Genomic DNA, 18,032 nt, shown 5'->3' with positions numbered 1-18,032 from the left:
CTGCTCAAAAAGGTGTTATATTCCTTGCCACTTGCACAACAATAGCGTAATACATCGACGGCGAGAAGCGTCTTTGTTTCGACCAGCCGGTTCGGTTAGATAGCCTGTGATTGGTCGAAGACTTAAAGACGCTTGATTCACTCAGTCGACTCATCATTGTCGACAAGACAAGAGTGCTAGAAACACACACCTCTCCCCTCATCTTAGTAGTGTGAGTGTGTTTTTTTTTGTTTTTTTTTTTTTGTGTGTTTTTGACTTGGTCATGAATGCGATTGTTAGCTAAGCTAAGAAAGACGGTCGACGTCCTTGAGCTACTTTAATTAATTTTCAAGACTTGTTATTCAATTATTTGGAGATGGCAGATTAAGGTCGTTTACTCATTGTAATTTGTACTAAGTTTGTTTTGTCTGTCTCTAGATTAACTAGCTTTATTTCATTCATGTGCAATTCAATAAGTAGGCCACAAGTCTTTGGACGCTACTTTCTCTCTCATAGTAATATTCAAATGTCTTTTTCTCTCTATTGATTTCTCTTCTCTTTGTCTCTTTTCTCTCTCTCTCTCTCTCTGTCTGTCTCTCTCTCTCTCTCTCTCTCTCTCTCTCTCTCTCTCTCTCTCTCTCTCTCTCTATATATATATATATATATATATATATATATATATATATATATATATATATATATATCTATCTATCTGTCTCTCTCTTTTTTAAAATATTTTTTTGCATGTTGTAGGAGGCCTAGACTTTACAGGAATACGTCCAAGTATTAATAGCCAGAGTCAATATATTTCTTTCTCTCAGTCTCAGCTACTCTCTTTTTCACTCACATCTCTCTCTCTCTCTCTCTCTCTCTCTCTCTCTCTCTCTCTCTCTCTCTCTCTCTCTCTCTCTCTCTCTCTCTTCTCTCTCTATATATATATATATATATATATATATATATAATATATATATATATATATATATATATATATATATATATATATATATATATATATATATATATATATATATATATATATATATTATATATATATATATATATATATAGATAGGTAGTGGTGACTGGTCTAGAATTGATGAATATGCTTGAAAATTACTACCTTAAAATTTTCCCTAGAGCCTGGAAAAAACCGGGAAAAAGCAGGGAAAAATATTTTCCTGAATCACTTCTAGGCCTGTTAATGGTACAGCCATCAACTATTTAGTGAAATTTTTGATGATCTAATGTAGAGTTAAAGTAAGGTGGGTATGATTTTATTTATTTTTTTTTGTGTGTGTGTGTAAAATTTAGATATTTAATCAAAGGTCATAAAAATACATTTTTTTTTTTTTAGTATTGCTAACTTTAGTCGCTAACCATATTGTTTTACTGGGTTTTTAAAGTTGCTTTTTTTCTGTTTCGTTTGTTTGTTTGTTTCTTTCTTTTTCAATTTTTATTATTATGCCCTGTGCATATTTTGCCACATCAGCCCAAATTTTTAAAATTAAAAAAAAAAAAGATATCACTTCTTGTGTTGTAATTTTATGTCATTTTTAAAGTTCCTGATTGTAAGAAGTGTGATAGTAATTTTATATAATTGATTTTTTTGTCTCAAGTTTAAGATCAATGAATTTGGTGATCTTGAACTATTAGATGAAGGCTGTAGTGACAAACTTAGTATGGAAACAGAAACTGTTGACGATGAAGGACAGAGAAAGGAGGATGAGGTCAATGAAGCTGACAAGGGAAATTTTGATGATTTTGAGGTTGAAGACGAAGCTAATTTTGAAAATAATGAGCAGGATGATGTGTCTGCAGGTTGGTTTTGTCCTGAGTTTTTTTCCATTTCATTCCTCCTCCCTCCTCTCCCCCCCCCCCCCCCCCCCCCCCCCCCCCCCCCCCCCCCCCCCCCCCCCCCCCCCCCCCCCCCCCCCCCCCCCCCCCCCCCCCCCCTCCTCAATATGTCATTTGTCATAGGAGAATATAGATTTTCTCAATTTTGATCTGTGATGGAAAATTATATCAGTCTATGAAAGAGAAATTACATTTTCATGTCTAAGAGAAGAAAGATATTATCAATATTAATTAATCAAGTAAATGACATTGTGATGTTATATCATCCTTTGGTAATCATGATATAATTTGATGCCAAACTTTTGTTGTTTTTCTTTCACTCGCATTACAATATGCTACAGTATGATCTATACTAAATAATACCTTTTATTTTAAACATCTTGTTTAGCTGTCAGTGACCCTGCAGACTTGGCTGAACGGGAAAATGATCCTATATGCTGTTGTGTGTATTGTGGACGCTATGGTTACAAAAGTAACTTCCGCACTTCTGGTCGCTTTTGTACACGGACTTGTGCTGGAAAGTGAGTATGCAGCAAAGTAGAAATTCTTGTTTAGGAACACTAAAAATGTTGCGCTCTTTTCTTGTGAATTTGATAAAAAGCTATTTAAAGTCTTTGATGGGGGGGGGGGGGGGGGGGGGGGGGGGGGGGGAAGCAAGAGTGTTTAAATATTTTAATTCATTATCTATCAGTGAACCAGTGGTAAAATTTCTCAAATTATACATTTTGAAAGCTAATTTTATATCTTTATTTTTATGTTTTAACATTATTTAGCTTATTTTTTTATTTTTTTTGCTATGTTTTTTTTTTTTAATTTTTTTTTTTCAGGAAAAATATGCATCGTAAAGAATTACTGACATCCCGTATGTTACAGTTGACCAGTAATAAGAGAAATAATGTATCGATTTTTGGAGAACTGGAAAATGCACTCAGTGATGATGGATTAGGTAAGTCATTGTTTCTTAATTTCAAAATGTGATTTAGTGTTGATGTTGCAAGCCAAGTAGGAATTGCCTGGTCAATGATAGACTGTTCACATATTACAATTGTTGGACTCGTACGAATACAGATTATTTTACTAAACAAAAGGCAACTGGAATTCCATTCTTTCTGGAAAATATCATCAAAGTTTGGAATCTTGTCATTCAAAGGTTGACTGCTTAGATATAATTGAGAATAATTTTTAAGAAAATATTTACGGTAGGATCAGATGATAAGTACATTTACCATAGCCCAAAGGGTTGGGTGTTGTTATTTCTGTTTTGTAAATGCACAATAAAGATTTTATATTTTTTTTAATCAGACAAAAACCATTGTGCTTTTGACTGGGAGAAATATCTTTCTGAAACTGGTGCTGTCGGTGCCCCCAAGAGACTTTTTAAGGAGGTATGGATATTAAGAAAATATTTATCTTAAAATTTTTCTTCTGCATTTTCTTCAACATTGGGTTCTATTTTTAAAAAGTCATCAATGATTGATAATATATTTTTATAATCTTTTGCTTTTCATTCAACATAATGCGGATAAAAGTAAAAGAGATGGTGATTTAAGCTATTTAAAAACAATTTCTTACATGTTTAAAATGATTTGCTTTATTTGTGGTTTGAAGTGGTCAAAAAATATCTGTCAGTTACCACTTTGTTCAAAACCAATCCATTCATTCAGATTTTTTTATTTTTTTTTGCTTCATATAACTACTATATATATCTTTAAAGATATCTCTTACTAAATTTTATCATATTTCATTCATGTTTTTTCTCTCTTTATAATCCTTTACAGCCATTTCCTACAGCTCGCAATGGTTTCAAGTTGGGCATGAGGCTGGAAGGAGTGGATCCTAAACACCAGGCCCTGTTTTGTGTCCTCAGTGTGACTGAGATCAGGGGATTTAGACTTAGACTGCATTTTGACGGTTACTCAGAATGTTATGATTTTTGGGTCAACGCAGATTCCCCTTTCATTTTTCCTGTTGGATGGGCTGAAAAAAATGGGAAGACTTTACATCCCCCGAAAAGTTAGTTTGAATTCTTTGATGTTCTAATTAAATAAACCTTAAATTTTTTTTCTCCTATTTCAAGGATTATATATGTCCTACATTTAAAAGAATTGTTATCTCTTTTCATCTTTTTTTTTCTCTCTCGTACTCTTATGTTTTAAAATTATATTTTCTTTATCTTACATGTTGAATATAGAATTAATGATATAAAATTTTTATAAAAATCATTATTATGGTTTGTCTATTTAGATAAGCTTTTTTAAAATGTATGTTGATTGAAGTCATTAGATAATACTTTTCTACTCATTCACTAGATATGCCAATATCAGAATTCAATTGGACAACTTACTTGAAAGAAACAAGAGGTGTTGCAGCCCCTAAACATTTGTTTATGAATCAACCGTCATGTGTAAGTTTGAGTAAAGAAATAATGTGTTATGATTTTTTGATAGTTTTAACAGATTGCAAATTCTAAATTGATGGTGATGTAGCTATCCGGTGTGCCTTTGTTACCTCTTGTTTTAAATCAATAATCAATATGAATGAAATGAGCTTTCCACAGAAATAGATAGATTAGATAGATGGTACTTTATTGATCCTGGACTAAAATTATCATCATGAAAATACCCATTGATATCAAATTTATGATTAATTTCATTGCAATTAAAGAATTTAAAGGGGGGGGGGGGGTGATGTGGCTGTGGTTAAGGCATTGCACTGTGATCTGGGAGGTCCCAGGTTCGAGCCTCGCTTCAGGTACTTTCGTATTTTTCCTTATGCAAGATTATTAACCCCCAATTCGCTCACGTTGGACATGGATAATTCCAGTTGACACCAGACATCCTTTTTGATGGGTTATCTATATTCCTTCATGGAATGCTTAGGCGACAGGATCTAATGGTGCTATTGTGAAATTAAATATTGTTATTCATTTTTAAAATTTCCAACTGGAATGGGATTTATGTACACAAATTACTTCTATTATTATGATTTTTTTTATTGTTATGTCTTTAGGTTACTCCATCAGCTTTTCGTGTGGAAATGAAATTAGAAGCCAAAGATTTTAAGCACACTGATACATACTGCGTTGCAACTGTGTCGGATACACTGGGTGACAAGGTCCTTATACACTTTGATGGTTGGGAAGACATCGCTGATTTTTGGTGTGATATTAACTCTCCAGACATCCGTCCCGTAGGTTGGTGTCGTCAAAACCGCAAAAAGCTTTCTGCACCACCAGGTCAGTGGTTCTTATATATGTATTTGCTTCAAGTTAGATTTTACATTGCCAGAAGACCTTCATATATATTTAATGAATGGTAAATATATCATTAAGATATTTTTGAAATGTGAAATTTCTGGGTCTTGAGCTGCTTTGTAATGGGTAGGGTGCTCTATGACAAATTTTAGTCATTGCTCTTCTTCTTCTTCTTCTTCTTCTTCTTCTTCTTTTTCTTCTTCTTCTTCTTCTTCTTCTTCTTCTTCTTCTTCTTCTTCTTCTTCTGGATGGAGTTCCTGACCTACAGTGGGCAGGGAGGCACTTACTGTGTCTTCTATCCCCCTATATCTGTTTTCCAACATGCTTTCTGTCTCTGTCTTGGAATGAGATTACTTGATTTTGTCCTGACCCTGGCTGGAGTCCTTGGCTGGCAGGGAAATAGTCGCATAGTTATAGTTTTGGGAGATGATATTCTTTTTCCTTGTTTATCATCTCTCTGTTATGTTTTCTTGTTTTGTTTTTAAAATTTTTATCTGTATTCCTCTTAGTGGGATCTTGTGCTGGTGTCTGGGTGAGACTTTTAGGTGATCTCAAACTTAGTACTTTGATAGTGTGCTTTTGGAGTCTACATATTTCCTATTGGAACCATTTCCCCTTGTGTCTTACCTTTTCTTGGGTGCTTTAATTGTAACTCGTAGAACTTTTTACTATCCCATTTTCCTCCTTTTTATCTGCATTTATATGACCTAATGTGTTGCAAGCGCTGTAAAACCCATAAAAACAAGAACATCTACTTCTTGTGTTTATTATTATTAATATTATCTTTATTATTATTATCCATATCCTGAAACTTCAGTTTATCTAATATTTTATATCTGTATCAGATTACGGGGATGCTGAAAACTTTGACTGGGATAATTACCTTGCAGATACAAAATCAACAGCTGTTCCATCCAGAGCTTTCAAACCTGTAAGATAATATTTACTATCATTTTGGTTTATCATTTTCTTCTATTTTTAGAAATGTAGGTTTTCTTTCAATTAAAAAGCAAATTAAAAAAAAACTGCATCTGACACTTCTATATCTAAATAATCATTATAAAATCGACTTGTTTTCAAATTGCTTTGTTTTATGATTCTCTTTCATTTCAACGCATTTTCTTCACTTTATAGTTACCTTGTAAATCATGAGATTCATATTTTAGATTCTGTTTAAATTACGAGATTGTTCTAACATTTGAAAATAAAATTTCATCAGAGAAGTCCAGTCGGCTTTGAGGCAGACATGAAGCTGGAAGTAACAGATAAACGCAATCCCATCCTTATCCGTGTGGCCACTGTGAAAATAGTGAAGAATGTTCGATTGTTGATTCATTTTGATGGTTGGGGAAATGAGTATGACTACTGGATTGATGATGAGAACGGGGATCTTCATCCACCCCATTGGTGTGCCAAGACAGGCCATCCTTTAGAACCACCCATAGGTCAGTCAGTCCAATCATTCTTTAGATTTTAACATTTTTATTGAGCTTTTATATAGCGCAATATCCACTAAACGTGCTCAAAGCGCTTACATAGGGTCCCTGGCCAACAGAACACTTAACATGTAGGACGGTACATGACGTCTGTTAGGTGATATTACATTTTTTTTTCGGACAGAGACAACGCTGTTAACGGCCAGGTACTCATTTTACACCTGAGTATGGTGAAAGAATGTGAGTAAAGAGCCTTTTCCAAGGACTCAACTATGCGCCGAGCAAGGCTCGAACCCAGGACCTTTCGATTCGAAAAGGAGTGTGTTACCACAATACCACATAGCCGGGGATAAATTCTTTTTTTTTTTTAGATAAGATAAATTTCACCAATTTTAAATTCATTCTGCTGGAGTTATATGTTAAGTTGTTGTGCATATTATTACTATCTTTAATATTTGTTGCTAGTGAAAAATAGTTCAGCCTGTATTTGTCTTTGGAGTCTTTCCAAGTTAATACTCACTTTGATTGCTCTTTGATATAGAAGATGATTAAGGTAAAAGAATGCAATTGATTATTTTAAATTTTCAATTGAAATGAAAGGTCATACATTAGGAAACTATAAATTCATATTTAAGATTTATTTTCATTGTTAAATAGTTTGGATTCATATTATTTTTATGTTCATTTTTTCGTCTGGGCATATCTTGTATTCTCTAAAAAAAAAAATTATTTTTTTTTAAAGACAAAGCAGTCCTTGGGAAGGAAGACAACTCTGGAGGTTGCCCCACGATTGGTTGTAAAGGGATTGGTCACATCAAAGGTGCCAAGTACACAGGCCATCACAGGTAGGGGAGGTGTGAGTTTTTACTGGAAATAAGAGAGAGAGAGAGTTTATAAACACTTTTAAATTCTGCAAAAATGCTATTGTGACTTCCTTTTCTCATCAAGTTTCTTGTTTTTTCTCTTCTTTCGACTGCATGAAGCAGTTGTAGATATTAAAGTGGTGCCAACCTCACGTAAAAAAATGGTATTCTTGCACATTTTTGCTCAATGTACGCATTTTGTTGAGAATTGTATGGAGGGGGAAAGTTGTAGATTCCAATCGAAGACAGGGCAGGCCAGCAGACAGAAAGAGAGAGGAGGAGGAAAGAAAATAACCAACGATTGTAGTTCTAATGTACAGAATGTTTTTAACCCCCATCAGACGGACAGTTTTAAGTGCTTGTACAAAAAATTAGACCGTCATCGTACGGACATTTTAAAGTGCTTTTATACAAATTCAGATTCTTTTATCAACAAGAGAGATGAACTTTTATTAACGATTGATGTTGAGAGTGTTGATGTTATAAGTATAACTGAAGTGTTACCTAAAAATCAGCAAAGAGGTAAAATCGAGCCGGTAGAACTTCAGATTCCAGGCTTTGATTGTTTTCACAATATTCAGGATAAAAGTTGTCATCGTGGTGTAGCCATATGGGTTCGTTCAAAGCTAAATGCTCAACCAGTCAAGTTGTCAGACAACTTGTCATCATCCAAAGAATCCGTTTGGTGTGAAATAACACTTAGAGACAATGATAGGATGTTAGTTGGTTCGGTTTATCGTTCACCGAATAGCTCTTTTGAAAACAATGATAAGATTAATGAACTTTTAGTTAAAATGACAGAAGGCAAATCACATGTTCTAGTTACGGGAGATTTTAACTTTCCTGAAGTAGACTGGGCAAACGAGTTATCCCCCAAGGACTCAGATCACTCTGCTTCTAAATTCATGGAAGCTGTCAGGGATTCATTCTTAACACAGCACGTTAAGCAACCAACTCACTACCGTTCAGAGCAAACCCCAAATATTTTGGACCTGGTTTTTACAAATGAACATTCAATGATTGACTCAATAAGACATGAGGCTCCACTAGGCAAGAGTCACCACCAGGTTTTATATTTTGACTTTAGATGTTACACAAAGAAATGTTACTCGAACGAACCCCGCTACTGTTTCGATAAAGGCGACTACAAACAGCTTTCTGAATTAGTCTCAGCTGCAGACCTAACACAAAAAATAATAAACCTGTCTGTACTCGATGCATGGACTATTATCAAATCTGAAGTTATGTCTGCAGTGGACATCAGCGTACCAAAAGTTAAAAGTAGTTCAGACAGAACTTCACCTCGGTGGATCAATCCTACAGTCTTGGCAAAACTCAAGAAAAAGAAGCAAGCTTACAAAAAGTACTTAGAAACTAGAGAGGGTGCAGACTATATTAATTACACGAGGGCCAGAAATCAAGCCAAAAGCTCATGCAGAATTGCTGTAAAGGACTATGAGAGATCTATTTCTCGTATGGCTAAAGTGAACCCGAAAAAGTTTTTTGCATATGCTAGAACAAAAACGAAGACTAAAGACGGTATTGCGGATTTGTATGATGATCATAAGACAGCCTCATCTAACATTGACAAAGCCAATATTCTTAACAAGTTCTTTAGCAGTGTATTCACCAACGAGGATCTTACTAAGATACCTACATGTGAAAGAAAAAGTGTAAACAACATACTATCAGATATAGAATTCGACAAAGACACTGTAAAGAAGAAACTAGACAAACTCAATATGAACAAGTCCCCAGGACCTGACATGTTCCACCCCCGCGTATTATGTCAGTTGTCAGAAGAACTCTCCGAACCATTAGCGTTACTGTTCCAAAAATCACTTGACTCAGGAACTCTTCCACCCGATTGGAAAGAAGCACAAGTTACACCGTTATTCAAGAAAGGAGACAAGAGTAATCCGGGCAATTATCGACCAGTTAGCCTCACCTCAGTGGTTTGCAAAATAATGGAGAGCATTATTAGAGACTATGTCATAACTCACCTAAAGAACAACAAGTTACTGTCTGAATGCCAACATGGCTTTGTTTCTGGCAGGTCATGTTCAACTAACCTCCTAAAGACTTTAAATGATTGGACAGAGTTTCTCGACCAAGGATCTTCGGTTGACGCAATCTACTTAGATTTTGCTAAAGCTTTTGATTCTGTTTCCCATCAAAGACTCTTAAACAAACTGGAAGCTCATGGTGTTCAAGGAAATACTCTAAGCTGGATTAAGCATTTTCTAGTAGACAGGAAACAGAGAGTTAGCGTGCAAGGCACAGTGTCAAATTGGACAGAAGTTCTTAGTGGAGTGCCACAAGGCAGCGTCTTAGGTCCAACTCTTTTCGTAATCTTCATTAATGATTTACCAAGTATTTTGTCGAGCTCATGTTCAATGTATGCCGATGATACTAAAGTATACAGAAAGGTAAACAATCTAGAAAATAGAGACAGTCTTCAGTTAGATATTGACAATCTAGTCAACTGGGCAGACGATTGGCAACTGAAGTTCAACGCTGGAAAATGCACAGTGCTACATCTTGGAACGAAAAACAAAATCTTTCACTACGATATGAGACAGCATCACTGTAGCGACAGAACAGCTCTGAATAAGGCAAAACTTGAGAAAGATTTGGGAGTACATGTTGATACTAAATTAAAATTCTCAAAGCATATAGAAACACAAGTTAATAAGGCAAACAGAATCCTTGGACTCATCAGAAGATCTTTTACCTATTTAGATGCAGCAACTATGAAAATACTATTTACTGCATTAGTCAGACCCCATCTCGAGTTCAGCAACTCAGTATGGTCACCACAATTTGAGAAAGATAAGAAACTTATTGAAGGCGTGCTTCGCAGAGCAACAAAAGTAATTCCTGGGTTGAAAGATAAGCAATATGAGGATAGACTGAAACGTATTGAAATTCCAAGCATGACATACAGACGAGTACGAGGTGATATGATTGAAACATACAAGTTTACACACAGTTTGTATCAAGTCGAGAGTAAACTTTTCGTGTTTGCAAACAATGGAACCAGAGGTCATAATTACAAGCTGCATAAACCTAGGTGTAACACATCGCTTAGGCAACACTACTTTAGTCAACGTGTGATCGACCGCTGGAACAGTCTCCCTGAAACGGTGACCAATGCTCCAAGTGTCAACGCCTTCAAAAATAGCTTAGATAGCCACTTAGCAGATTACATGTTTAGCATAGTTGAACCACCCATTAAGATCCCATCAAAGGGTTAGACGTATATACAGGTCAAAAGATCTGTTAGGGTTAGGGCCTTCAATTTATCAAAAAGTTTATATATTATAGATACAGGTCAAAAGATCTGTTAGGGCTTTTTATTGACTTTTATCTTGAGGAACTGAATGCCAAGATCAGCAAAGGCACAAAACGCCTAATACGCTGGAAAACTATACTATACTATACTTATTGAATTTTTACTATTTAAGCATTTTTAACAACCTTACACTCTTTCAGTGTACTTTAACACTTTAATCTGTTGACCTGGACGTTCATATAGGGAATTCAATTTAATACTTTCTGGCTGGGTCATATCAGATTTATAAGTGGATTCTGGAAGAGAATACTAATTATATAGTTAGAGTAGTTTATTCATTAATTTACATATCAATTATAATATTGCTAATATGGTTTAATTGCCTATCATCAGATTTAGCATTAATTATCGTTTTTGCAGGATTGTACACATTTTTTTCAAAATCTTTTCTCACTTAGGCTCTCCATTGTACACATTTACATGGGCTAGGGTAGGCAGCACTGATATTAATATCCTTAAGTTTGCCTTGAGCAGCTGCCAAGCCAAATGCACTCAGTTTATATACTTTTTCTTTTCTTTTAAGATGAAATAAACTGCCAAAATGAATTACAGATTTGCATTTCAAAAATGGATTGAAAAGTAAAAGAGCTTTTATACAACTTTGATGTATATAAATGCCCCGAAAGTACTTTACAAGGGGCCTCAAAACAACAACTCTTGAGATTTAGGATAAATGACTCTTGTAAGGTTCTATAACAATTATTTTTAAAGACACAAAAGAAGTTTTAGTGGCCATGTACTCATTTTACACCTGAGAATGATGTGAAAATATGAGTAAATATCCTTTTCTAAGGACTCAACTTTGCATCACTCACAGCTTGACTTGAACCTGGGACTATCCCAAAAAGCTTCTCAAAGACATTATTCATGAGTTGAAGTCAGCAACGTGCTCCTCGCTCTAAATGAGTCTTGTGGAAAATTTCCTTGTGTGTTGCCAATCTTGATGTAGTTCATTTAAAGACTTAAGTAAAGTACCCTTAGAGTCTGAGATTTTTGTCTTTTTCTTTAGACAAGAGACAGTTTTTTTGAGAAATTGCAGCTATATTTTTAAATATTTTTCTTAGTTTGTAATAATTTGTATATTACATACCTACCAAGTACCCCGATAAAATCGGATTTACCCCGATTTTTTCTTTATTTTACCTCTCCCCGCCGGATTTTGGGAAACTCCGATTTTTAAATTAATCAATTGAAAACAAAAAACAAAAACAAATTCAAAATATTTTTTTTTTTTTTTTTTTTAAATATCAGTGGAAGCCACCTGCTTGCCTGTATTATTTTATGATTTATAGAATCAGTTTTGTTTTCTCCCTGACTGAAGGAAAGGATTGTCATTTACAATTACACATAATTATTCAGACCTCACCTTGGCACATTCATACCTCGTACCATTCATCAGCCAGTTCACCTCAGCAATTGTTGTTTGCGGGTTATTATATTTATAGATGCTTGTGCCGCTACGCCTAGGGTAAGCTTGTTTGTTTTTTTTTCTACCCCCTTAACATTGCTTACCCCTATTTTTTTCCCTAGACTCCTTTTTTTTTTTTTGAAGAAGCATCCTATTTTTATTTACCATGGGTTGGCAGGTATGATATTATTTCTGAGTCAGAAAACATTTTATGGTTTTGGAATGTTATGTGGTGAGATGAAATCTCATATTTTTGTCACCAGTGATTTGTCGATTGTCGTTCCAGTTCCAAAAAAGCGTTGTCCGACCGTATAGAACGACTTCCGTCCAGTGGCGCTTACATCGCTTGTAATGAAATGTTTAGAAAAAATGTTAAAATCTGAGCTCCTACAAAAATGTTATGACCTGAAATTGCTAGACCCGTACCAATTTGCATACCAGCAACATCTCAGTGTAGAAGACGCACTATTAACCGCCACAAATTCGATCTCAAAACACTTGACCAAACGCCCTCGAATTACGCCAGAATCCTGTTTGTCGACTTTTCGTCAGCTTTTAATGCCATGAACACAGATATTTTGCTTCAAAAGTTGTGCAACATGGATATTCCAAACTACCTTATTAAATGGTATAAAGAGTTTCTGACCCATAGACCGCAATGTGTAAAATTGGGTGAACATATCTCCAACAAAAGAACGTTTTCGAACGGATGTCCCCAAGGTTACGTGAGTTCCCCAATCCTGTACATCTTATACACCAACGACTGCAGACCATCCTTTGAAAATTGTTTTATAGTGAAATATGCAGATGATACTGCTATTCTTGGCTTATTAAAAGATAAAGTTAGCGAAAAGAATTATTTCAAACAAATAAATATATTCACCGGTTGGTGTAAACAAAATCAGCTTGAATTAAATGTTGAAAAAACGAAAGAACAGGTGTTTGGTGTAAAAAATAAAAACGACTTAAAGTGTGTGGCGATCGGTAAAGATGATGTTGAGATAGTTGACTATTTTAAATATTTAGGAATAACCATTGATAGTTCCCTCAATTTATCTCAACATATTAATATAATATCTAAGAAAGTTGCCCAAAGATTATACATCCTAAGGAAATTGAGAACATTTCAAGTAAGGAAGAAAACTATGTTAAGAGTTTATGACTCATTGATTAAAAGTGTAATTGCGTTTGGCTGCACCATATGGTTTGGAGGATGCCGACCTAAAGATAAATCAAAAATTTCAAAATCTATCAAAGAGGCATCAAAAATAATAAACCATCCTCTTGATGGAGTAGAAAGAATTCATGGAAAAGCAATAGAAAGGAAAGCATTCTCAATTACCAACAATAAAAAACATATTTTATACCATGAATTTAGTCTTTTACCATCTGGGAGGTTTTGTCAGATTAAATGTAGAACTAACAAGTATAAATCAACGTTCGTTCCATCAGCAATAAAAATTTTGAATATTTCATATGGTACAGAAAAACCAAGGATTGATTCGTTGACTGATTAACTGATTAATTTATTTAATGTAAGATTAACTGACCAATTGATAATGATGATAATTTTTGGTGTCGAATTGCCACAATCGTAACAAATTGAAAACGAAATGAATATGTTTATGTTGTGTATATCGCACGTGTGAAAGAAAGAGAGGAGAGAAGAGAGAGAGAGAGAGAGAGAGAGAGAGAGAGAGAGAGAGAGAGAGAGAGAGAGAGAGAGAGAGAGAAAATAAGTAGGAGTGAAATATCTGTTCAATGTTACAGTTATCGTTTAACGTTATAACAAGTGTAACTAAATGACAAATTGTCATATTTATGGACAATAAAGATCTATAATTATTATTATTATTATGAAATCTCATATTTTTGTCACCAGTGATTTTGGTTGTCCATATTCTGCATTAAACATGAGTAAGGATTCTTGTTTGGCGGACAGGCTCGGTTCATCACGCTCTGAGGAAGGAGGAATCCTTGTTGTTCGTCATGATTATCATGGAGATATCAGGTATTAACTGTCTCTCTCTCTATATATATATAATTTTTTTTATTTATTTTTTTTTATTTGTAATTAACAGATTAGTTTAATGCCTAGAATATTATCCAAAATATGAGAAAATTTTGTTGCTGAATATTAATTGGATCACAACATATTTGGGTACCTGTCCCAATAATAATCATATTATTTTTTTAGGCTTACGGTGAGAGTTGATTAGCCCATGTTGTCATTTAATTATAATGAAAATAGTGTTCTTTCAACTCGCCTTGGTTCCATTTCAGACGTTGCCCCACTCCAGGCTGCAATGGCTTGGGCCATATCACAGGGAAATTTACCTCTCATCATTGTGTATCAGGCTGTCCATTGGCTGAAAAGAATATGCAGAAGGTTAAGGAGGTAGTGTTAGAAAGTCGTCCAGTTGGGAGGCCAGCCAGGGGTCGAAAAAGGTAATACTTGACTCGTCTTTATTAATATGGCAAAAAATTATGTTAAGCATCTGTTTTAAAAGAAAATTTGAAAGTGAAAAAACGGGACTTTTAGTAAAGTAAATATTGATTGACTTTAATCTAAATAAGCGTAGTTATTTGGCATTCCACTGCAATCCAGAGGTCCCAAGTTCAAATCCTGCTTCGAGCAATTTCTTTTCTTTATTTTCTTTTTCCTTTATTTTATGGGCAAAATTTAAAAACCCAATTTGCTCACTGAGACACATGTGATTCCTTTTGAATCAGATGTATATAGGATGGTTTATCTTTATCATACATGAAATAACCAGGCGACAGCATCCTCTAAAGGTTTTTTTTTTTTATTAAAATTTTTTGGGGGGCTAAAGTTAGAGTTAATAAGTTTGGTTCAGAAGTCCTAAAATTCTGTTTAAACTGCATTTGATTTCTTTAAAAAACCTTTCTCCAAGTCCAAGTACTTAGGCGTGAAAGGAATTTGTGATATTGATCATGGGCAATTTAGACTGGATTTGAACATAAAGAATTTATCAATGAGGTGTTTTAAAAAAATATATGTATATAGAGAGAGAATAAATTGACAAATACTTGTTCCATTTCACTGAATTAATATCACCTTTGTGCATAATTCACCCTTTCTTCAGAATCTTTAAATAATTTGAAAACATTTGTGCAGTATCACTTCAGTGAAAATAGAAAGTTTCAAACTTTGCCATTATTAATTGCATTTTAAAATCCAATTCATAAGTGATATTGAATGTATACATTTTAAAACTTAAATTTTTATTTTATTAACAGGAAAATATTTGGCGTCAGTAATTTTGGTTCCATGGAAAAATATGTAAAGACAGAGCCGTTGGATGGTGGTAAGCATTTCTTAATGATTCTCTAATGAGGATACAGCCCAGCTTCCATTCAACAATCCAGTTTTGGTAAAAGCTAAATTGTTTCTTTTGTTGAATCAAAGTCTAGTTGTTCATGAGTGGACAAGTAAGGGAAACATTTGTTTTTAAAAATGGAATGTTTGTATCTCACTGCAACCATGACTGTGGAACACTCTTGTGTGTTCATGTGATGCAAGAGGTGGTAGTGATATGAACACAGATAGGTGAAAGAGGGTGAATTGATTTGCATGACACCTTTTTGTTGAGGTGGGATGGGGTGAGTAGGGTCACATTTTTCTTACTGGTTTATCATTAGTTGAATGCATACTTTAAGTAAAATATTGTCCAAATAGATTGAAAGCAAATAATAAGAGTAATAATATGGCATTTTGTTGAAGGAACTTTTTAAAGATGAAATTGTTGTTTTTTAACTTGACTGTATTTGACTTAAATCTTCCAAGTAAATTTCAGTTTTTAATGCTGGTGTCTGTTCAATACAATCTATTGTTTTCTTTTGAATAATTGGGTTAGAAAGTAGATAAGTTGTTGTCTGTGTGATGGTTTGTTTATTGTTTTTTTTGATTACAAAGTATTGAACCTAGAGCTGATATTTTAAAACTGCGCACTTCTGAAGTTAACTGCATTATTATTATTTTTTTTATTTTTATTATTATTGTTATCACCATTGTCATCCGCATTGTCTTCATCATTGTCATCATATATATATATATATATTATATATATATATATATATATATATATAATATATATATATATATATATTTTTTTTATCAATACAGAAGATGAAAATAATATGTTTCGTCCAGTGTTCATTATTATTTTTATTATTATTATTATTATTATTATTATTATTATCACCATCATCATCCACATCGTCTTCATCATTGTCATCATATATATATATATATATATATATATATATATATATATATATATTATATATCTTTGTTTTTATCCAATACAAGAGATGAAAATAATATGTTTCGTCCAGTGTTCATTATTATTTTTATTATTATTATTATTATTATTATTATTATTATCACCATCATCATCCACATCGTCTTCATCATTGTCATCATATATATATATATATATATATATTATATATATATATATATATATATATATCTTTGTTTTTATCCAATACAGAAGATGAAAATAATATGTTCCGTGCCAGTGTTCATGAGTCAGTCTTTCAGTCAATGTCTGCCTACCCTCCAGTCAGAGAGCAACCGTTGGGTTGGAGTGATCACACCAAACTTCTGCCAGGTGTTTTTTCAATCGACTCGGGCACCGTGGATAAGTGGAGTACAGATCAGGTTGCAGACTTCATTCTGACACTTACTGGAAAAGAGGAGCAGGCACAAAGATTTAGGGATGAGGTGAGAAAATTTAGTGCATTACTGATTAGAACAGCAAACTATTTCCAGTGTTTTCATGAATTCCATTTCCTACTTATAAAAGAAAATTTTTACTAGAGGGTGGTTCCAATTTTAAATCTGAATCAAAACAAAACACAATATTTACTGCCTACGGGTGTTTTCTGTTGCATATTTAAATTAAAAATAAACAATGATTGGATTTGGGGTTGGGTGAAACATTCAAATGCTAACTGCTTTTTTTGTTGTTTTTTCTGTCGGATTTTATCTTAATGTCCATTTTATATATAGTCACCAAAATCCAAGGTAACAAAGAAAAAAACACCTAATGCTTTTCACATATATTACTTGCAATAGTTGCTAGGCTTAAAAATCTCAAGAATAGTTCAATATTTAGGCCCTTTCCTGCAATAGTTGCAAGGGAATAAAACATCCAGTATAATTCAATATTTAGTTAGGTCCCTTCCTACAATAATGCCAAGGGTATAAAACATCCAGTAGAGTTCATTATTTAGGCCCAATCCTGCAATAGTTTCAAAGCTTTAAAACCTCTAGTATAGTTCAATATTTAGGCCCCTTCTTGCAATAGTTGCAAGGGTTTTAAACATCCAGTGTAGTTCATTTTTTAGTTAAGCTCTTTCCTGCAATAATGCCAAGGGTTTTAAAACATCCAGGAGAGTTCAATATGTGATGTCGCGCGACGGTTCAGTCCAGAAGGTACATCTGGCTGAACTGAGAAAACAGCCATTATATTTGAAAAGTGACTTAAAAAAAGTCAAAATGCGTTTTTTCAATTTTTGACTTTTTAAGGTATTTTTCTATCATAAAATCGTACCTTTTTCATTAAAAACGGTCTTAAAGTATATAAAATTAATTTCTAAAGAGAGTATACCCTGTTTTCACCCATTGAAAGAGGGATCATTTTGACGTCCGTTGACAACTCTTTAAGCTTAGCAAAAGGACGCCAATCTGGTAACCTATAACTTTCTCTCAAAGGGGAACTCCATTCCTGCCTTCGCAATGCTATTTTTAGCCCATTGGCCCCATCTTGTGGTCAAATTATATCCCCGAAAAGAGTGTAGTCAAATTCGAGTTATGTAAACAGAAGTAGGCCATTCATAGTTACCAACGGAAAAC

At 33.9% G+C, this 18,032-nt stretch overlaps 1 protein-coding gene across 2 annotated transcripts in view; it reads left to right on the top strand.

Annotated features, from left to right (window-relative positions):
* LOC144963099 (lethal(3)malignant brain tumor-like protein 3) overlaps window positions 1-18,032 on the top strand; it is a 33,318-nt gene that overhangs the window by 11,409 nt on the left and 3,877 nt on the right. For both annotated transcript variants that reach the window (XM_078896752.1, XM_078896751.1), the window contains 14 exons: window positions 1,596-1,797; window positions 2,222-2,354; window positions 2,661-2,779; window positions 3,136-3,218; window positions 3,612-3,846; window positions 4,143-4,237; window positions 4,843-5,068; window positions 5,932-6,017; window positions 6,306-6,531; window positions 7,265-7,367; window positions 14,031-14,159; window positions 14,432-14,596; window positions 15,410-15,477; window positions 16,666-16,898. In XM_078896752.1, the coding sequence (XP_078752878.1) occupies window positions 1,596-1,797; window positions 2,222-2,354; window positions 2,661-2,779; window positions 3,136-3,218; window positions 3,612-3,846; window positions 4,143-4,237; window positions 4,843-5,068; window positions 5,932-6,017; window positions 6,306-6,531; window positions 7,265-7,367; window positions 14,031-14,159; window positions 14,432-14,596; window positions 15,410-15,477; window positions 16,666-16,898 (2,103 nt within the window). The remainder of the gene's footprint in view (window positions 1-1,595; window positions 1,798-2,221; window positions 2,355-2,660; window positions 2,780-3,135; window positions 3,219-3,611; window positions 3,847-4,142; window positions 4,238-4,842; window positions 5,069-5,931; window positions 6,018-6,305; window positions 6,532-7,264; window positions 7,368-14,030; window positions 14,160-14,431; window positions 14,597-15,409; window positions 15,478-16,665; window positions 16,899-18,032) is intronic.

Source organism: Berghia stephanieae, chromosome 1 (assembly GCF_034508935.2).
Source record: "Berghia stephanieae isolate SIO BIC M18660-M18661 chromosome 1, UCSD_Bste_1.3, whole genome shotgun sequence".
Classification (NCBI taxonomy): domain Eukaryota; kingdom Metazoa; phylum Mollusca; class Gastropoda; order Nudibranchia; family Aeolidiidae; genus Berghia; species Berghia stephanieae.
The sequence above is the reverse complement of the archived record's forward strand: the minus strand, read 5'-3'. Positions and strand labels throughout refer to the sequence as shown.